At 34.9% G+C, this 14,469-nt stretch overlaps 1 protein-coding gene across 1 annotated transcript in view; it reads left to right on the forward strand.

Annotated features, from left to right (window-relative positions):
• Positions 1 to 4,079: 4,079 nt before the first annotated feature.
• The window catches only part of DMXL2 (Dmx-like 2), a 45,150-nt gene continuing 34,760 nt past the window's right edge, over positions 4,080 to 14,469 (forward strand). Inside the window, exons 1-9 of the mRNA XM_009885703.1 lie at positions 4,080 to 4,199; positions 6,024 to 6,095; positions 6,801 to 6,879; positions 7,493 to 7,649; positions 8,623 to 8,689; positions 10,542 to 10,720; positions 11,418 to 11,601; positions 12,610 to 12,784; positions 13,563 to 13,796. Coding sequence (XP_009884005.1) covers positions 6,849 to 6,879; positions 7,493 to 7,649; positions 8,623 to 8,689; positions 10,542 to 10,720; positions 11,418 to 11,601; positions 12,610 to 12,784; positions 13,563 to 13,796 — 1,027 coding nt within the window. The 5' untranslated portion in view covers positions 4,080 to 4,199; positions 6,024 to 6,095; positions 6,801 to 6,848. The remainder of the gene's footprint in view (positions 4,200 to 6,023; positions 6,096 to 6,800; positions 6,880 to 7,492; positions 7,650 to 8,622; positions 8,690 to 10,541; positions 10,721 to 11,417; positions 11,602 to 12,609; positions 12,785 to 13,562; positions 13,797 to 14,469) is intronic.

Below are 14,469 nucleotides of genomic sequence, written 5' to 3' on the forward strand. Positions count from 1 at the left end.
ACATCTGACTCCTTGCCACATCCTTTTTTTCTCTGACGCTCTGTGTGTAAGCATATTGTAAAGTATTTAATCATGAATTTGTGTCAAATGTCAGTTTGGGAAAGCCTGTTCTACAGGCCACAGGCTCCTAGCGGGTTGACGTTTCTTTCAGTTATCTTGCTAGTTTGCAATAAGTGTGTGTAATTGCACTAGTACTTAGCCAGAGGAGGGGGGGGAAGTGTGAGTGTTGTGTCCTTTGAGAGTACGGAAATGTCTTGGAATTCAGATGTCTTCATCTCTAACAGGAAGGTGGTGGAACTTCTGCATCTTATGTGTTTACTATCCATAGGCAAAAACTTAAGGATAAGTCTTGTTATACTGGAGGAATACCATAAGCCCAATACAGGCTTTAATTCAGGTTTTAATACAGATTTTAATTTATGTAATTTTAGGTGTTTATGAACTTTTTTAAAAAAAATACCATTGTGAGCTGATTGTGTTTCCTCCACATCATTTAACATCTTTAAATGCCACCGTTCCCCTAATAGTACACACTGGAGCTTGAGAACTTCTGATCTATTTCACTTATGCCAAATTTGTACAGACTTGCAGGTTAGAGAAAGAGAAGAATCATTTTTTTATACAGAGAAAAATATTTAAATAAAGAAAAACAAGGTGAAAATGTGAAGTAATGTTGTTTCCCTGTCTGGTAGTTCCAGTTTTCAACGTTAAAATTAGAGAACCAAACAGGAAAACATGGGCAGCTAAAAAAGAGATGCACGTGCTGCTTTTGTATTATTTGAAAATTGAGGCTATAGCATAAACTCTTACAGTAGGACAGAATGTCCTACTTCTGTCTGGTGCTCCTGCATTCAATTAGAGCTTTGTCATTGTTCATTTCAGTGGTCCCAGATCTTGACAGTTAGAGCAGACATTGGCAAACTACAGCTTATTAGTTGCTTATGGATCCTGCAAGTCATCCTTGCATTCTGGCAGTTTTGCAACTCCATTTAATTTTCTCTTTGAAGTTATCAGTGACTTTAGAAATGGAGGTTGGCAGATACTCCATGTGGGTGGTTTTTACTGCAATTGCTTCATTCAGTGACTGCTTATAATTCTGTTTATCTAAGACCTCTGTGCTGTTCTCATCCTTTGCACTATCTCAGCATCTTACTTTCCATATTTCCTTTTTGTATGGCTTACCAATTTTCCATTCCTTTTATTAGGCTATGCAGATTTTAGTCTGTAGCCACAAATATCTTGGCTTCTGTTATTCTGGCAGGAAGGACCTGTGGTGGCATGAATGATTTCCCTGAAGATGTTTTCAGCCGAATCCTTAAGAAGGAACTACTGATGATACATACTGTGACACTTCCCTATTTTTGCCAATGTAGGGTGCTTCTACTTCATTACCAGCTTAAAGACTGAAAGGACAAAATAAAAAGAGGATTTAATAGAAGTGTGTTCTGTTCAAGTATAAACATGTAAATATATTGAATATATTAGAAAAGCCTCATAAAAGCAATCAAATTGAAAACTTGTATTTAGATGGATAATGTGAAATGTGGAAATATCTTTCAGTACAGAAAAGTATATTGACCTTTTCTGTTCTGAGAAATTTGGAGACTATAAATGTGAAAAAACAAGCACTTGTTTTAAAACGAGGGGAAACCTTTTCTCAAAGTTGGGGTTATAATAAATGTACTTCTTAAAGTAAATTTAAGTTAAATATACTTTAATATATTTTCAAGAAATGAGAGACATTCTCAGAATAAATATCTACACTGAGAAGGTGACCCCAGAACCAAGAGACAGCACTTGCTCAAAGCATCTAGAGCTCAAGACTGATACCACACTATTGGGAACATGTTCTGACTAAGGTCTCTAACAGACTAAATCCTCTCTGTTGGCATAGGACACTTGGGTGTGCTGAGTCACTTGTTGGTGCAGTGCCAAACACAGGCAAAGAGTAGGAGGGATGTGAGTGACAGTAATAAGATTTCACTTAGCAAAGAAGTCTTTACGTCTTAATGATTCTTTAAAAAAAAAAAATACTGTAAACCACCCCTTTAATTCACAACCACCTTTTTACTTAACTTTGTAAAAATATGCTAAATAGTATAATTAGCCAGAAAAATACGCCTTTGTTGCTATAATAAGTGCTGATAGGGGACAGGAGGAAAGAGAAACTAAAACATTTAAAAAGGCAGACAGTAAATTATTTTGCTTCAAGGAGTCAACAGACATACTAAAGTATAAAATACTTTGTTTCATGCATTATCAACTATATACACACATGCTAATGTGCATGTTTAAGTACTGTAAGCATAAGGAAATTAAAGTTGAGAAGTCTTTTCCTTTCCCTTTATCATTTCTGAGGCACATGTCCATACTTCCTGCTAACAGGATTGCAACTAGTGACAATTATGTTTAATTTAGTTTGCAATTTGCAAGTCAAGTTCTCAATACCAACAATGAAAAAATACGGTATCCAAAAGGTCCTTGTTTGAAGTGGATTGGCTCTGTTTTTTTGCTATATTAGATAACAATTTAAATCATGTGTCTTAGTAGGTTTGTATTAGTAGTTATGAGGCAGACTGTTGAAAAGAAGGTGAGTCTTTCAATTCTTTGCTGTTTTAGTTGCTCACCGTTTGAAATAGTGAACTTGTGAACATTTGCTGGCCTGTCCAGCATTCCACACTGCTGGTGGAGTTTGTTTTGTAACAAATGACAATATAAAAAAATAGGAAAACAACAAAACGAAAAGACTTTCTGTTCAATACCAGAACTTATCTCAGAATCTCATCTTTTTCTCTCTTACTTTCTGGAAATAATCCTATTCTGTTTTAATAATAATTTACTCTCTTCCAGACTGGGTCTAGTAATTGCATAGCCTAGTCATCAAGGAGCTGTGATATTCTGTTACATAGATAATCTCCCTCTAACAACGTTTTAGCAGTTGTTTTTTTCCCTCTCCTGCTTGCATTGTGAATAACTCTAGTATCAGTTCCTCAAAGCTTCCCAGAACAATGCTTGTGGGCTTGAGGACTCAGACAGCACCACGTCACTTTATTTTTCTGAGGTGACCTTGGAAATGTTTTAGACAATCTGTTTTGTATGCAGTTTTCATTTTTGCGTATGCAATTGTATGGTGTGTTAATTTCTGCTTTGCTGCTTGTATTGCTGCTCCTTTCTTGTTTTAGCAGTAACTGTACTTTCACTAAATTAAGCCTTTTTCTTAAGACTTTCTCACTTGTTGTTCCAATCCGGTAGATTGATGATAGGGAGGGATTTCTGTGCCTGAACATGGGAGTTCAGTGGAACACGTTGTCTGGAGTGATTAAACTTTTTAGACTATTCTGGCACGCTAGGACAGGTGAAAGGTTGGCAGGCAGATATATATTTATCTTGCCAATAAAAAGTGCTGCAAGCTATCATTGTTCTATAACTTATTCTTAAACAAATTATTTAGACTGTAGTCTGTATTGCACAAGATACAATATATCCAAGCCAAATCTTTGTTGTTTTATAGTCTTATAGTAATGTGCTCTTTTTAAAACTCAGAAAAGCCCAGAAATTGGATTCTTATAGAAAAGAATCACTTAATATTCCTAACAAAAAAAAAGGATGGGGGCACACACATATTTAAGAAATTTATATGCAAATTCATAAGTGCACCTGAATAGTAAACTCTTGGCTGCCTTGCACTAAGAGGCAACAAGAATTGGAGAGGAGGAAAAAAAAAACTACAACTAAAACCTAAAAAAAAAGAACAACCCCACCACAAAACAAAAAAAGTGAAAGTATGCACAGAACTTAAGTTCTAGAATAAGTTTGGGTTTGGTTTTTTTTCTTTCACTGTTTCTGTTTGCAGTGATTTAAACCCTTTTAATAATTAAGGTCTCCTTTGCTACTTTGTTTTTACCATTTTTTATTCTGCTGGTGCTACTGAACTGTTGAGGAATAAACCTGCTACGCAGTAACATCTTGTTTCAATGGAGATTTTCACAGTGCCCTCAAAAACATAAGTCATCTAATAAGTATTCAGTTTTTTTAATAATTTTTTAATTTTATTTCTTTTAAAAATATTTCAGGCCTATGGCTCTGGTTGTGACATTGTTATTCTGGCAAATGACTTTGAATGTGTGCAAATTATTCCTGGTGCTAAACATGGAAACATCCAGGTCAGTTGCGTGGAGTGCTCCCAACGACAAGGCAGGGTAAGGATTTTAATAAATTGGTATAGAATTAAAAAAAAAATAAATTGAATACTCTAAATAATTAAATGGCAACATAATACATTAATGGTTTTAATGAGTTCATTTCATGACAAAGATCAGTTTTTACTGATTTGTAACTTTCTAAGTAAGATCACTTGTGTTATTCAGACAATTGTTTTAATTTAATAGTAATTGGGGGGGGGAGGGGAGGTGAAGCAGGAGGCATCCTGTAGCAATGGTATTTGTTCCATGCCAGGACCTGCAATAACAGGTCTCACAAAATGTGGAAATACGTATTAATTACAGTCTAGTATCAGAACTGGAATGATACCAAAATTATTGTTATTGTCTCCATTATTGCAAACTTTCATCCAGCTAAAGAAGACATGGATAAATCATTCTTGTATACATATATATACACATGTATGTGTGTGTGTGTGTTTTTGTTTGTCCTGCAAAGTAATAAATTAGAAATAGTTTATTTTTCAGAAAAGCTTAGGCATGTTTAATGTGTTTAGAAGTGCTACAGTATGAACTGTCATAAATGCATGGCCCCTTGACTGGCTATGCAGTTTTATTTTTAATTCCTAAACAATGCTAAAGAGACGGTTTAGATTGCTGAGAAAAAACTACTTTCTATGAGTTATGGTAGTGCACTGAGCAAATTTTGTTTGTCAGTTGTCACTGCCTACTAATATTAGCTAGTTAAAAATTGGTTGCGGTATTGAGAAAGCCCTAGTTAGGAGTTGGGCAGGTTTAGCTGGCAAGTCCCCTGCACTGCAGCAGTGCAGTCCCAGTAGGACTGGAAGAGAGATTCCAGCTGCACAGGTGGCCCACGCAGGATCTCCATGAACCCCTGGGTGGTTCTGCATTCAGGACTCTGAACTCAGGGACTCTTCTGTTCTTTGGAAGTGTGTTGTTGCAACCTCCCTCCCTCTCCCCTGGAAGAGGAAATAAAATTTCGTAATAAACGTCATGAAACTTTCACATCATTTCTGTATTGAGGAGAATAGATCCTGAATGGGAAGAACTTATAACCAATTTTTCTCTTAAAAATCTTTTAAGGAAGAAAAAGGAATTTTAAGGATGGTAGAAAGTACTCATAAGCATATGCATATTACGAACATGACCAGATAAATTCCTCATAAAGACCATTTTGTGTATGGAGGTTTCTGTGAAATAAGTAGGTGATAAAAATGAGAGGTTCAGAGGTCTAAGTCCTTCAGTTTTTCTGTTACCATTTGTCCTCAAAATGTATTTAACTGTTCAAAATAGAATTACATTTCCTCCTGTTTCTCATAATTATTATTTAGTGGTACAAAATGGAATCTGGGAACACACCGAAACCCAGACACTAATAATTAATTTATTAGTTAGCTGTGAAGTAGACAGAATGTGAGAAGTAGTAGTGAAGGCATCAGCTTTCCCTTATGCATTAACAGTAGTTATTGTAGAATATATTAGATCTGATTGACAGTGTTTATCCCGCTGAACAAGATGTCTTCCCTACTTAGAGTTAAAATCTTAGATAGGCTTGTTTGGAGGTATGTATTTCTCAACTTCCAGAAGAAAGTATACCTATAACACAATTAATGACATTTGTATTAATTTCAATAGGCTTGTTTGGAGGTATGTATTTCTCAACTTCCTTAAGAAAGTATACCTATAACACAATTAATGACATTTGTATTAATTTCACTTTTCTTGAACAATGGCACATACAAGAGGTATTAGAAATTCTTTAGCTATTTTGGAATACTAAGGAACGGTTACGCTTATCTCCTAACCTTACATTTTGAGTCTTCAATATTATTTTTTTTCCAGATTGCAGCATCATACGGAAATGCTGTTTGTATTTTTGAACCCCTTGGTATAAATTCTCATAAAAGAAATTGTGTAAGTATGTATTTCATGATTGTAATTCAGTTTAAGCTCTTATAAGAGGCAAAAGTCTGTTTGCCAGTTATTATTAATATTATATTACATTGGCACACAAAAGACTAATGGATAAATATTTTCCACCATCCATAACAAAATTGGATGGGTAGAATCTTCCACTGTGTGAATCAAACTGGGGGCTGCACTCCTAAGTTCACAACAACATCTTGTTCTTGAATCTCATACTAGAATGACATGGTGACAAGTTGGTGTTTCTTTGACTTGAAGGGCTCGTCAGATCTGTGGGACAGGAATATGACTTAGACTTGTATATGTGTACCCAGGCTTGTGTTAACAGCACAGCCATGGCTGAGCATTCAAGCATTAAGTATGGTCTCAAGCAGGTTTCACAATATTTGTTGCATCTATACTGCCACCCCTTATGTTGTTAAAAGTGTATGACCTAACTAGTTTAAAGTAATCTACAGATATATTTGTATGTGACAGGTCCAGTTCTGGTTTGCAGGGCACTCTGTGATGCATTTCATTTTTATAAAACAATTAAAGAAATTACTAGAACTAGAGTCAGCAATCTACTACTGGGTCCTGAATATTTTTGCAACACGATTAATAGCAATTTCATAGAGAAAGAAAGAAATACCGATGATACCTTTGTATTTCGCTGTTGTAAGAAGTAATCCTTTACTGTTTTTTAAACTACAGCAACTAAAGTGTCAGTGGCTTAAAACTGGGCAATTCTTCCTCAGTTCTATGACTTACAACCTGGCGTGGGATCCTCAAGGTAATGTGAAGTTGGTGAGGTATTTGTTAAACATCTGTAGTTAAGAGATCTTGAACGCAAATTATTTTTATTGTAATAAAGTGAGAGCATAAATATGGAAATTTTAGATTATCTGTTCTGAAGCAGGGTTGCATAAAATGTGAGGCTACAGCTAGCATGCTGTGAAGCTGCTGTGCCAAGTGTCTCCTATGTATAATCTTAGTTTGGGAGTCACAGTGTTAAGTTGCTAAGTGACTTAAATTACCACTAATAATCATTTAAATTGAATTTTATCACAATTATAGTCAGCAATGTACCCAGACACAGATATTTACAAGATGTCTAATAACATGTATTTGTTTGAGATGTGAATGGCTATTTAGCATCTGCTATGATTTATCATTTGAAGTCACACAGAAAACCTTGATGTTCTCTCTTAAAAGGTATTATAAATTCAAAATGTTTTCATAAAAAATGATATGATTGAATACCCCCGCATATTTCAAATGGACTTTATAAAGTTGAGTTTTCAACCTGTTTTGAATAGTTCTCAAAAAAAATACGATGGCAGGCTTAATCTTTCAATATACATGCATGGCCTTGGTTTCACAGCTTTGGTATTCCTCACTTTCAGGTAACAGGCTGCTGACAGCAACTGAATTTTTGCAATTGTGGGCCCCTCCATCTAGTGACATTCTAGAAGAAGGTGAAGATGATGATCCTGACAATCAGATCAAAGATGATAAAGTTCTCCCAGTTCTAAATGACTGGAAATGTGTCTGGCAGTGCAAGTGAGTGAGATAATTTTTATTTTAAGACAAATTGCAATGCCACCTCATATATCAACCCTATCTTCTCTCCAAAACCGTATTTTAAAATCTGCTTTTAAATCAGCTTAAAATACCATCAAATTCAAACAATGTAAGTTACTCCAAATAAAAATCCCTCACTTTTTCAAGTGACCTATCACCAGATAACCTAGTCAAAGGCTGACCCACACTATAGCACTGGCAATGTGTCAAAATTTTCCCCATTTTCTCATCTTTGAAAGTAGTGCTGAAATACTGGATGAGACTGAATGGAAGAGCAGTAGCAGGTAGATATGCTATGCTGATAAAGATGAGAACTGCTTCCTGAATCTTAGGAAGAGGGTCCTGAAACTCACTCTACCCGGTTCTATTTTGAGATGCACGTTACAGAACTGCTTAATGATCAGCCATTTCTCTATATATGCAGACTTGGGAAGCAGCTGCCTATGAACCTGTTTTCTCTTGATTTTTTTTTTTAAAGCTATTTTAGATTTTGTCTCCACAAAGCACTGTATAGGCCGCTTTCCTCTTTCAGACAGCTGACCCATAAGCTGTAGTCACAGACAAATAGTATCACAAATTATCTAAAAGATCTTCACTTTTGTTTCTTCCTACTATTTGTCTTGGCCTGACTGGGAGTAGAGGAGCCGGTGGGACAAACTTTGCTTCTGTCATCTCATTGGATCTAGCCTAGGCTTGCCTTATGTAAACCAATTTATTTTATGGGCTGTTTTTCTGTAAAACTGAAAATATGAAATGTTTTGTTTCATTGTAGCAAATGCTTTTTATGCTTCTGCTATTTCTAAAGTATGCTTTAAGCAACAACTATAAAATACTAATCTATTTCATTTAAATAATGAACAGTAATAGTTAATCAACTGAACACATATGGAATAATACTATAAAATAAATAGACTTTACTTACAACTTGAAACTTTACTCTCGTGTGTTTTAGGACTGCAGTATCTGTACATTTAATGGCATGGTCTCCTGATGGTGAATACTTTGCAACAGCTGGGAAGGTAAGGACAAAAATAGAATAATTAAATAATTGTTTGCAATGTTTTGCATTTGTTTGACAAAAGTAAGTAAGTAATATAGAATAGTCCTGGATCATACACTCTGTTGTAGTCTGAGCTAAGTTAAATTATCACCTCATGTGTAATGCTGTATTTTCTTGTATTTCCATGAATTTCAGCAACAAGAAACTGGAGTTAGCTGTATACTCTTACTGAATACTTGAGAATCAACCTGGAAATACAGTGACAGTGATACAGACTTGTGTGTATATATATATTTTTAGATAGAGTATACTTAGATGAACTTTCAGATATGCATAAACATATTTTTCTACTTCTGTTGGAAATAATGAGGATAAATACTAGATCATTATGATAGAACACATACACTTTTAAACTGGTATAACGTGCACACCTCTGGATAAATTAGAAAATATTTTCTATTTAGTGAATTGTGGGTTCAGTTGTCAGTTCTTAGCTTCTATTTCAGTTGGCATATTTTTTGTCAAATTGCTATTCAAGCTTAGTTTTCAATTAATAATTCTCTTTAATGTCACCCTCTCATTTGAGTGATTCCCCTTGGTTTTCAAGTCTAAATACGTAAGCATTTATAGCTTGCACTTAATATTGGTTGAACAATTAAATGAATCTTAGGAACTTTTTTTCTTACACTTACTAAAGAGGACAACTGAATCATGAGCTGCATTGTTTTATGACTAAAAACGTACTTACAACACCTTAATAAATATTACATTTAGAATCTTTGTGGTTAGAAAATTATCAAAAGATTTGCTTCATTCCATATTTCTATTTCCCGTGAATATACTTTTATATAGCTAAGAATTTAACTAAGTAGATGAGGCAGATTGTTCCAGAAGTCATTTTCTGTCTGTAGGACAGCTCTGTATTAGTTTTTTTCATGAGATACACAGCTTTCATCATAATTCTTAACAGGGCTGCCTGTCAGACTTCCTTCTTGCAGAATCTGTGGTCAGATACTGTACTTTCTGATGCTTGTCAGGAAATACTGTCTTTTATCTACACCCTTGGAGGTTTGTAATTTACTCATTTATTTACTTTATGCTGTATCTCCACTCCAGCAAGTTCTGAACTCCAGGGATGTGGCATCCAGCTGCCCACAATGTACTGTCGTCATACTAGTAATGTTGTCCTTAGCTGACATCAGTATAGTCATTCTCCAGTCTCACATAGCAGCATTTGTAGCATTGCTGTGTCAGTGTTTCAGTTTTGTTCCAATTAATTACATCAGTGGTGCCCAACCATTCAAACCAGAAGGGTAGCATAGGTTATGCTGGTGTAGGGGAAGGTTGTAATATGCATCTGCTCTTCTGTTGTGTGCCTATGCTCAGTAGCTACAGTGCTTTCCGTGAAAGTCAGGTTTCCTGTGCACAGCAACCAACAGCAACTTAGACCATGAATTGTCTCAGTGGAGAAACTGACTGTTAACGAGCCTAATATTGGAGTATGAGTGGCAGCCTATTTCCGGCTTCTGTCTTTGCAGGGAAGTGGACATGGGATTTAAGCATGCATATGTGCTATGCAGAAAATGCATAGAACCAAGAGGAAAGTAGGGGGCCAACTGGACTGGAAGAAAAATTCCTTATGGGAGTGGAGTGTTGACAGCAGAATATTTCTTCAGTCCTGTAACTCATTCCAGGATGACCATCAATGAAATAAGCGGTCTCAGAAATGGGTTGTCTGAAAAACTGCCAATAGCTCCGGGCCACAGATCAAGTTTTTATGAAGGATGCCAGAACGGCAGTTTGGGATTTTCTTTTTGTGACATCTTTAATAATAGCTACCTAACGCCATGGTTTTTTATTGCTTTACCTAGGATGATTGCCTCCTAAAGGTTTGGTATCCTATGACTGGTTGGAAGTCATCTCTTCTGCCCCAAGAGAATGAAGAAAAGAAAAGATGCTCAGGGGTTGTCCATTTCTCATTTGTTTATTTGGCACATCCTCGAGCAGTGACAGGATTTTCATGGCGTAACACAAGCAAATACATGCCCAGGTTTGAAAATTTTCTTTTTTTAAAAAAACAAGCAAGTCTTTGACCAAGTGTTTTTTAACACTCCGCTTAAAGTTTAGCCGTCAAGAACATGATTAACTTTCTCTGCTTATACTTTCAAGAAATAAAGCATATCAACATCTTTGCATAAGCTTCTGTATTACCTAGTACTATAGTGATAGTCATGCTAACAGGTGAGATTTATTCTAAAATGGTCTAAACTTCAGTGCCTTCTCAAGTTATGCCAGGAAGCATGGATTTAAGGCTTTGTCTTCACCAAATGGTTCTATGGCATTGGAAATAATATATTTAAAAAATTATGAGTGTTTAGTAAGCTGTTTTCTGCACCTTGTTGTATATACTGGTGTTTATTTAGTTATTCAATTTCACATTTCATTATTTAGTGAAACTTATGCATGCTTCACATAGTCCAGCAAGTCAGATAGTTTAGGCAGTTTCATAACTGCAGTTTTATAACTGCTGCATTTATCAAATAATAACCATTCACATGCACTTTTGCCAATAATCTGTGAGTTTATCAGCAGGCCAAAAATCACTCTTGATAGAAAACCTTTAGTTAGGAGAGAGGCAGAAATTTGGATGAAACAATTGGCTACTTGTATACTCCCCCTAATTTCTGCTGTGTCCATATAGCTAATTTAATTACATTGGGTAGTAACCTTGATATGTCTATCATTAGGGGTTTGGTCTGTAATGTGTTACTCACATCGTGTCTTGATGGCATCTGTCGGCTGTGGGCAGAGACATTGTTACCAGAAGATACTCTTCTCGGTGAGCAGATCTGTGAAACTAGCACTTCCAGCATTAGCAGCACCATCTCTCAATCTGGAAAGCAAAAGGACAAAATACAGCATGCACTAGAGGTACAAGTAAATACTAATTTTGTCAATTTTTTATTTCAGGATTCTCAAAACAAATATTTAAAGGATGTAGAACTCTTAAGAATGTGTATTATCTAGTTCTTAGAGGCATAATAGAATAGTCTGAATTATTTCATATCAGTTTTTGAAGTCTGTTACTAAACACTGAAGAAGTTGGAGACTTTGCATTGCTGCACCCAAGCTCCATGTTCTTAAAACTCAATCTACTTTTTCTATAGCTAACTAACAGTGCTGGGAAAAGACAATGTTTACCATGAAATAGTAAGTGATGGTTTCTGTTCTGATTGGGTCTGAAAGTCTGTAATTTTAAAAATAGTGGAAGCAGTAAATGAACTCTTTTTAATTTGTAGTTCTCTGATTTGATAATTGCATCCAAAGGGTGGTAATATGGGGCTCCAAACTTCAGTAGCAGTCATATCAAGTCTGTTAAGCTTACTGTAGAGAAAACCTATCAATATAAAAACAAACAAACAAACAAAAACCCCACGCAGCCACCCCAACACTCATTTGTAGACTACTGCAATCAGACTAAGTTTTTACTTCTTACATATCATGACCATCAGCAAATAGAGAGAGTGGAACCAAGTAAGCTTTAGGCTGTTGAATCAGTTGTGCTTTCCATGTGTTTTCAGCAATTTTCAGTTACATAAAAATAATTAGTTATAAAATGATATTGTGAAGGTTACTGCTTTTAGATTGTTGCAATCTTGTTTACAGATGTCACACAAAATAGTGTGTATTTTTGTGGTGGTTTGTTGGAGCAGATAATAAAGGAACTTTCAGATGAGTGTTAGAAGAGTTTTGCCTTTGGCCAGAAGTGATGCACGTAAGCGTTACTAATCTCTGTTGAAATCTATGTAAAATAATCCTTTTGAAATTAGTCTTCACTTCTTAGAAGGAAATGAAAAAGCTTTAGGCTTTATATAAAGTGTGAATTTTTACCTTACAGTTTTTTAGTATTTCTTAATTTATTTTTTGTAAATTCACCAGACAATTCACCATTTGAAAAATATGAGAAAGGGACAAAGGAGATCTTCGGTTCTTGTTACCCACACAGATGTATTGCCAGATCAACAGGGAACTCATGAAGTTCAGCGTCACATTTCGCATCACGCAAATGCACTTGGTCACTTCCATATAGCAGCAAGCGTCAACCCTGCTACAGGTGAAATACAACCATTTATTAAACTGCAATAACATATTTGCACAAAATGAAGAAAAATAAAGGGAGCTGAGATGCACGTTCTTTGCTTTGCTTAATTGAATACAGGGAATCTGTAGGAAGACTGTTATTTTACAAGCCTGTTACTTGACATAGAGTTTTGTAAGACAAATGAGGCTGAATTTATTCTGAATAACTTCAGCATTCTTAAAAGGCAATTAAATTCATCTTTGCACATCAGAAGGCAAAAGAAACCTAAATTTTAAGTCTGCTTAGCATTTGATTGTTGGGTTTTGGGAGGCAATGGTATACGATGAATAAAGTATTTGCATCCTACAGAATATATAGTGAACAGAAAAGAAAGCTGTACCAGATTTTTTTGGCAGGAAACTAGCTGATTTTTATAGAATAGTTCAGAATATTTTAAACAAGGAAAAGATTAAAGAGCAATCATGTGCCTTACCTAAAATCTGTCCCTGAAATGACAACACTGCAACGTATGAAATTGAGCAATTAAAATTGTTGAGTATTATCTATCATTCATATAAGAATCAATTTTCATATAAATTTATTGATGTTAAAATATCATTACATTTCTTTAATTAAAATTGTACGTAGAAACTTGATCTTCATCTTACCTTTTCTAATCTTACAGGTGTAAATTATGTTCTACCTAAAACAAGTTAAATGTCATAACTAAGAAATCTGTGTGTGTGTGTGTATATATAAAGATTGACAGTTTAATGCATATCTTATTTTTTTTGTTTAAAATTATCTATAGATATTCCATCAGTCTTGGCTGGAACAGCTTTTAATATAGATGAAGGAAATGGAGGCTTCGTTGTTCACTGGTTAAATAATAAAGAATTTAATTTTACATCCTCTATTGAAGTATTTATGCAGCATCTAAGAAAAATTTCTGAACAACAACTAGAACAAGAATTTGATGTTGAGGTTGAAGAGGAAGAAGAAATAGAAGAAAAAGAGAGAGGTTTACATATGAAATTAGATCATGGTAAGTAATATTGAGACATGTAGCATAAGGATTATTTTGAAGCAATAATTAATGCAGTTGTTTAGGCCAAGAAGTACAAGTGCTAACATCTTATCACTGATGTAAAATAAATAGACATTTACAGCTGAAATTTTGGCTTTCACTTCTATTTTAGATATATTTGACTGAGCTATGAAATTATGACTAAGACCTGCTTTCTATTTACCTTACAATCAGATTGTCAGTAATGACATACCAATTTATGGCAAGCTTTTAGAAGGGTTGGACATGGCTCCATTTTAATGCAACTTCATTGTTTCCAGTACTAGTAAGATTTACATCTTAAACCTTAGATCACCCGATGATCTCAGCTGTAGCTATTCACAAAGGAATGGAGAAAAATATTTTGAAATTAATGATGGAGAACATATCCTACCAGAAATACTTTTACATTGCTGTGGGAAGGTCACTTGGCCTGTAAGAATGAGTAAAAATAAAAATCTGTCTACAGAAACCAGTAGGACCAATTAGTGACAGTAACTGATGATACATTGTGTTACTCATAATGCTTAGGTTCTTAAAATCTAGATTACTAATGTAGTAGTTAAGTGTGTGATAATTCTTACTGAACATGCAATACATACTACTTCTTAGATGATCACACACTATGTATTTCATTATAACCTTCTATATA

This window comes from Charadrius vociferus, unplaced genomic scaffold (genome assembly GCF_000708025.1).
Source record: "Charadrius vociferus isolate BGI_N301 unplaced genomic scaffold, ASM70802v2 scaffold325, whole genome shotgun sequence".
Taxonomy (NCBI): Eukaryota; Metazoa; Chordata; class Aves; order Charadriiformes; family Charadriidae; genus Charadrius; species Charadrius vociferus.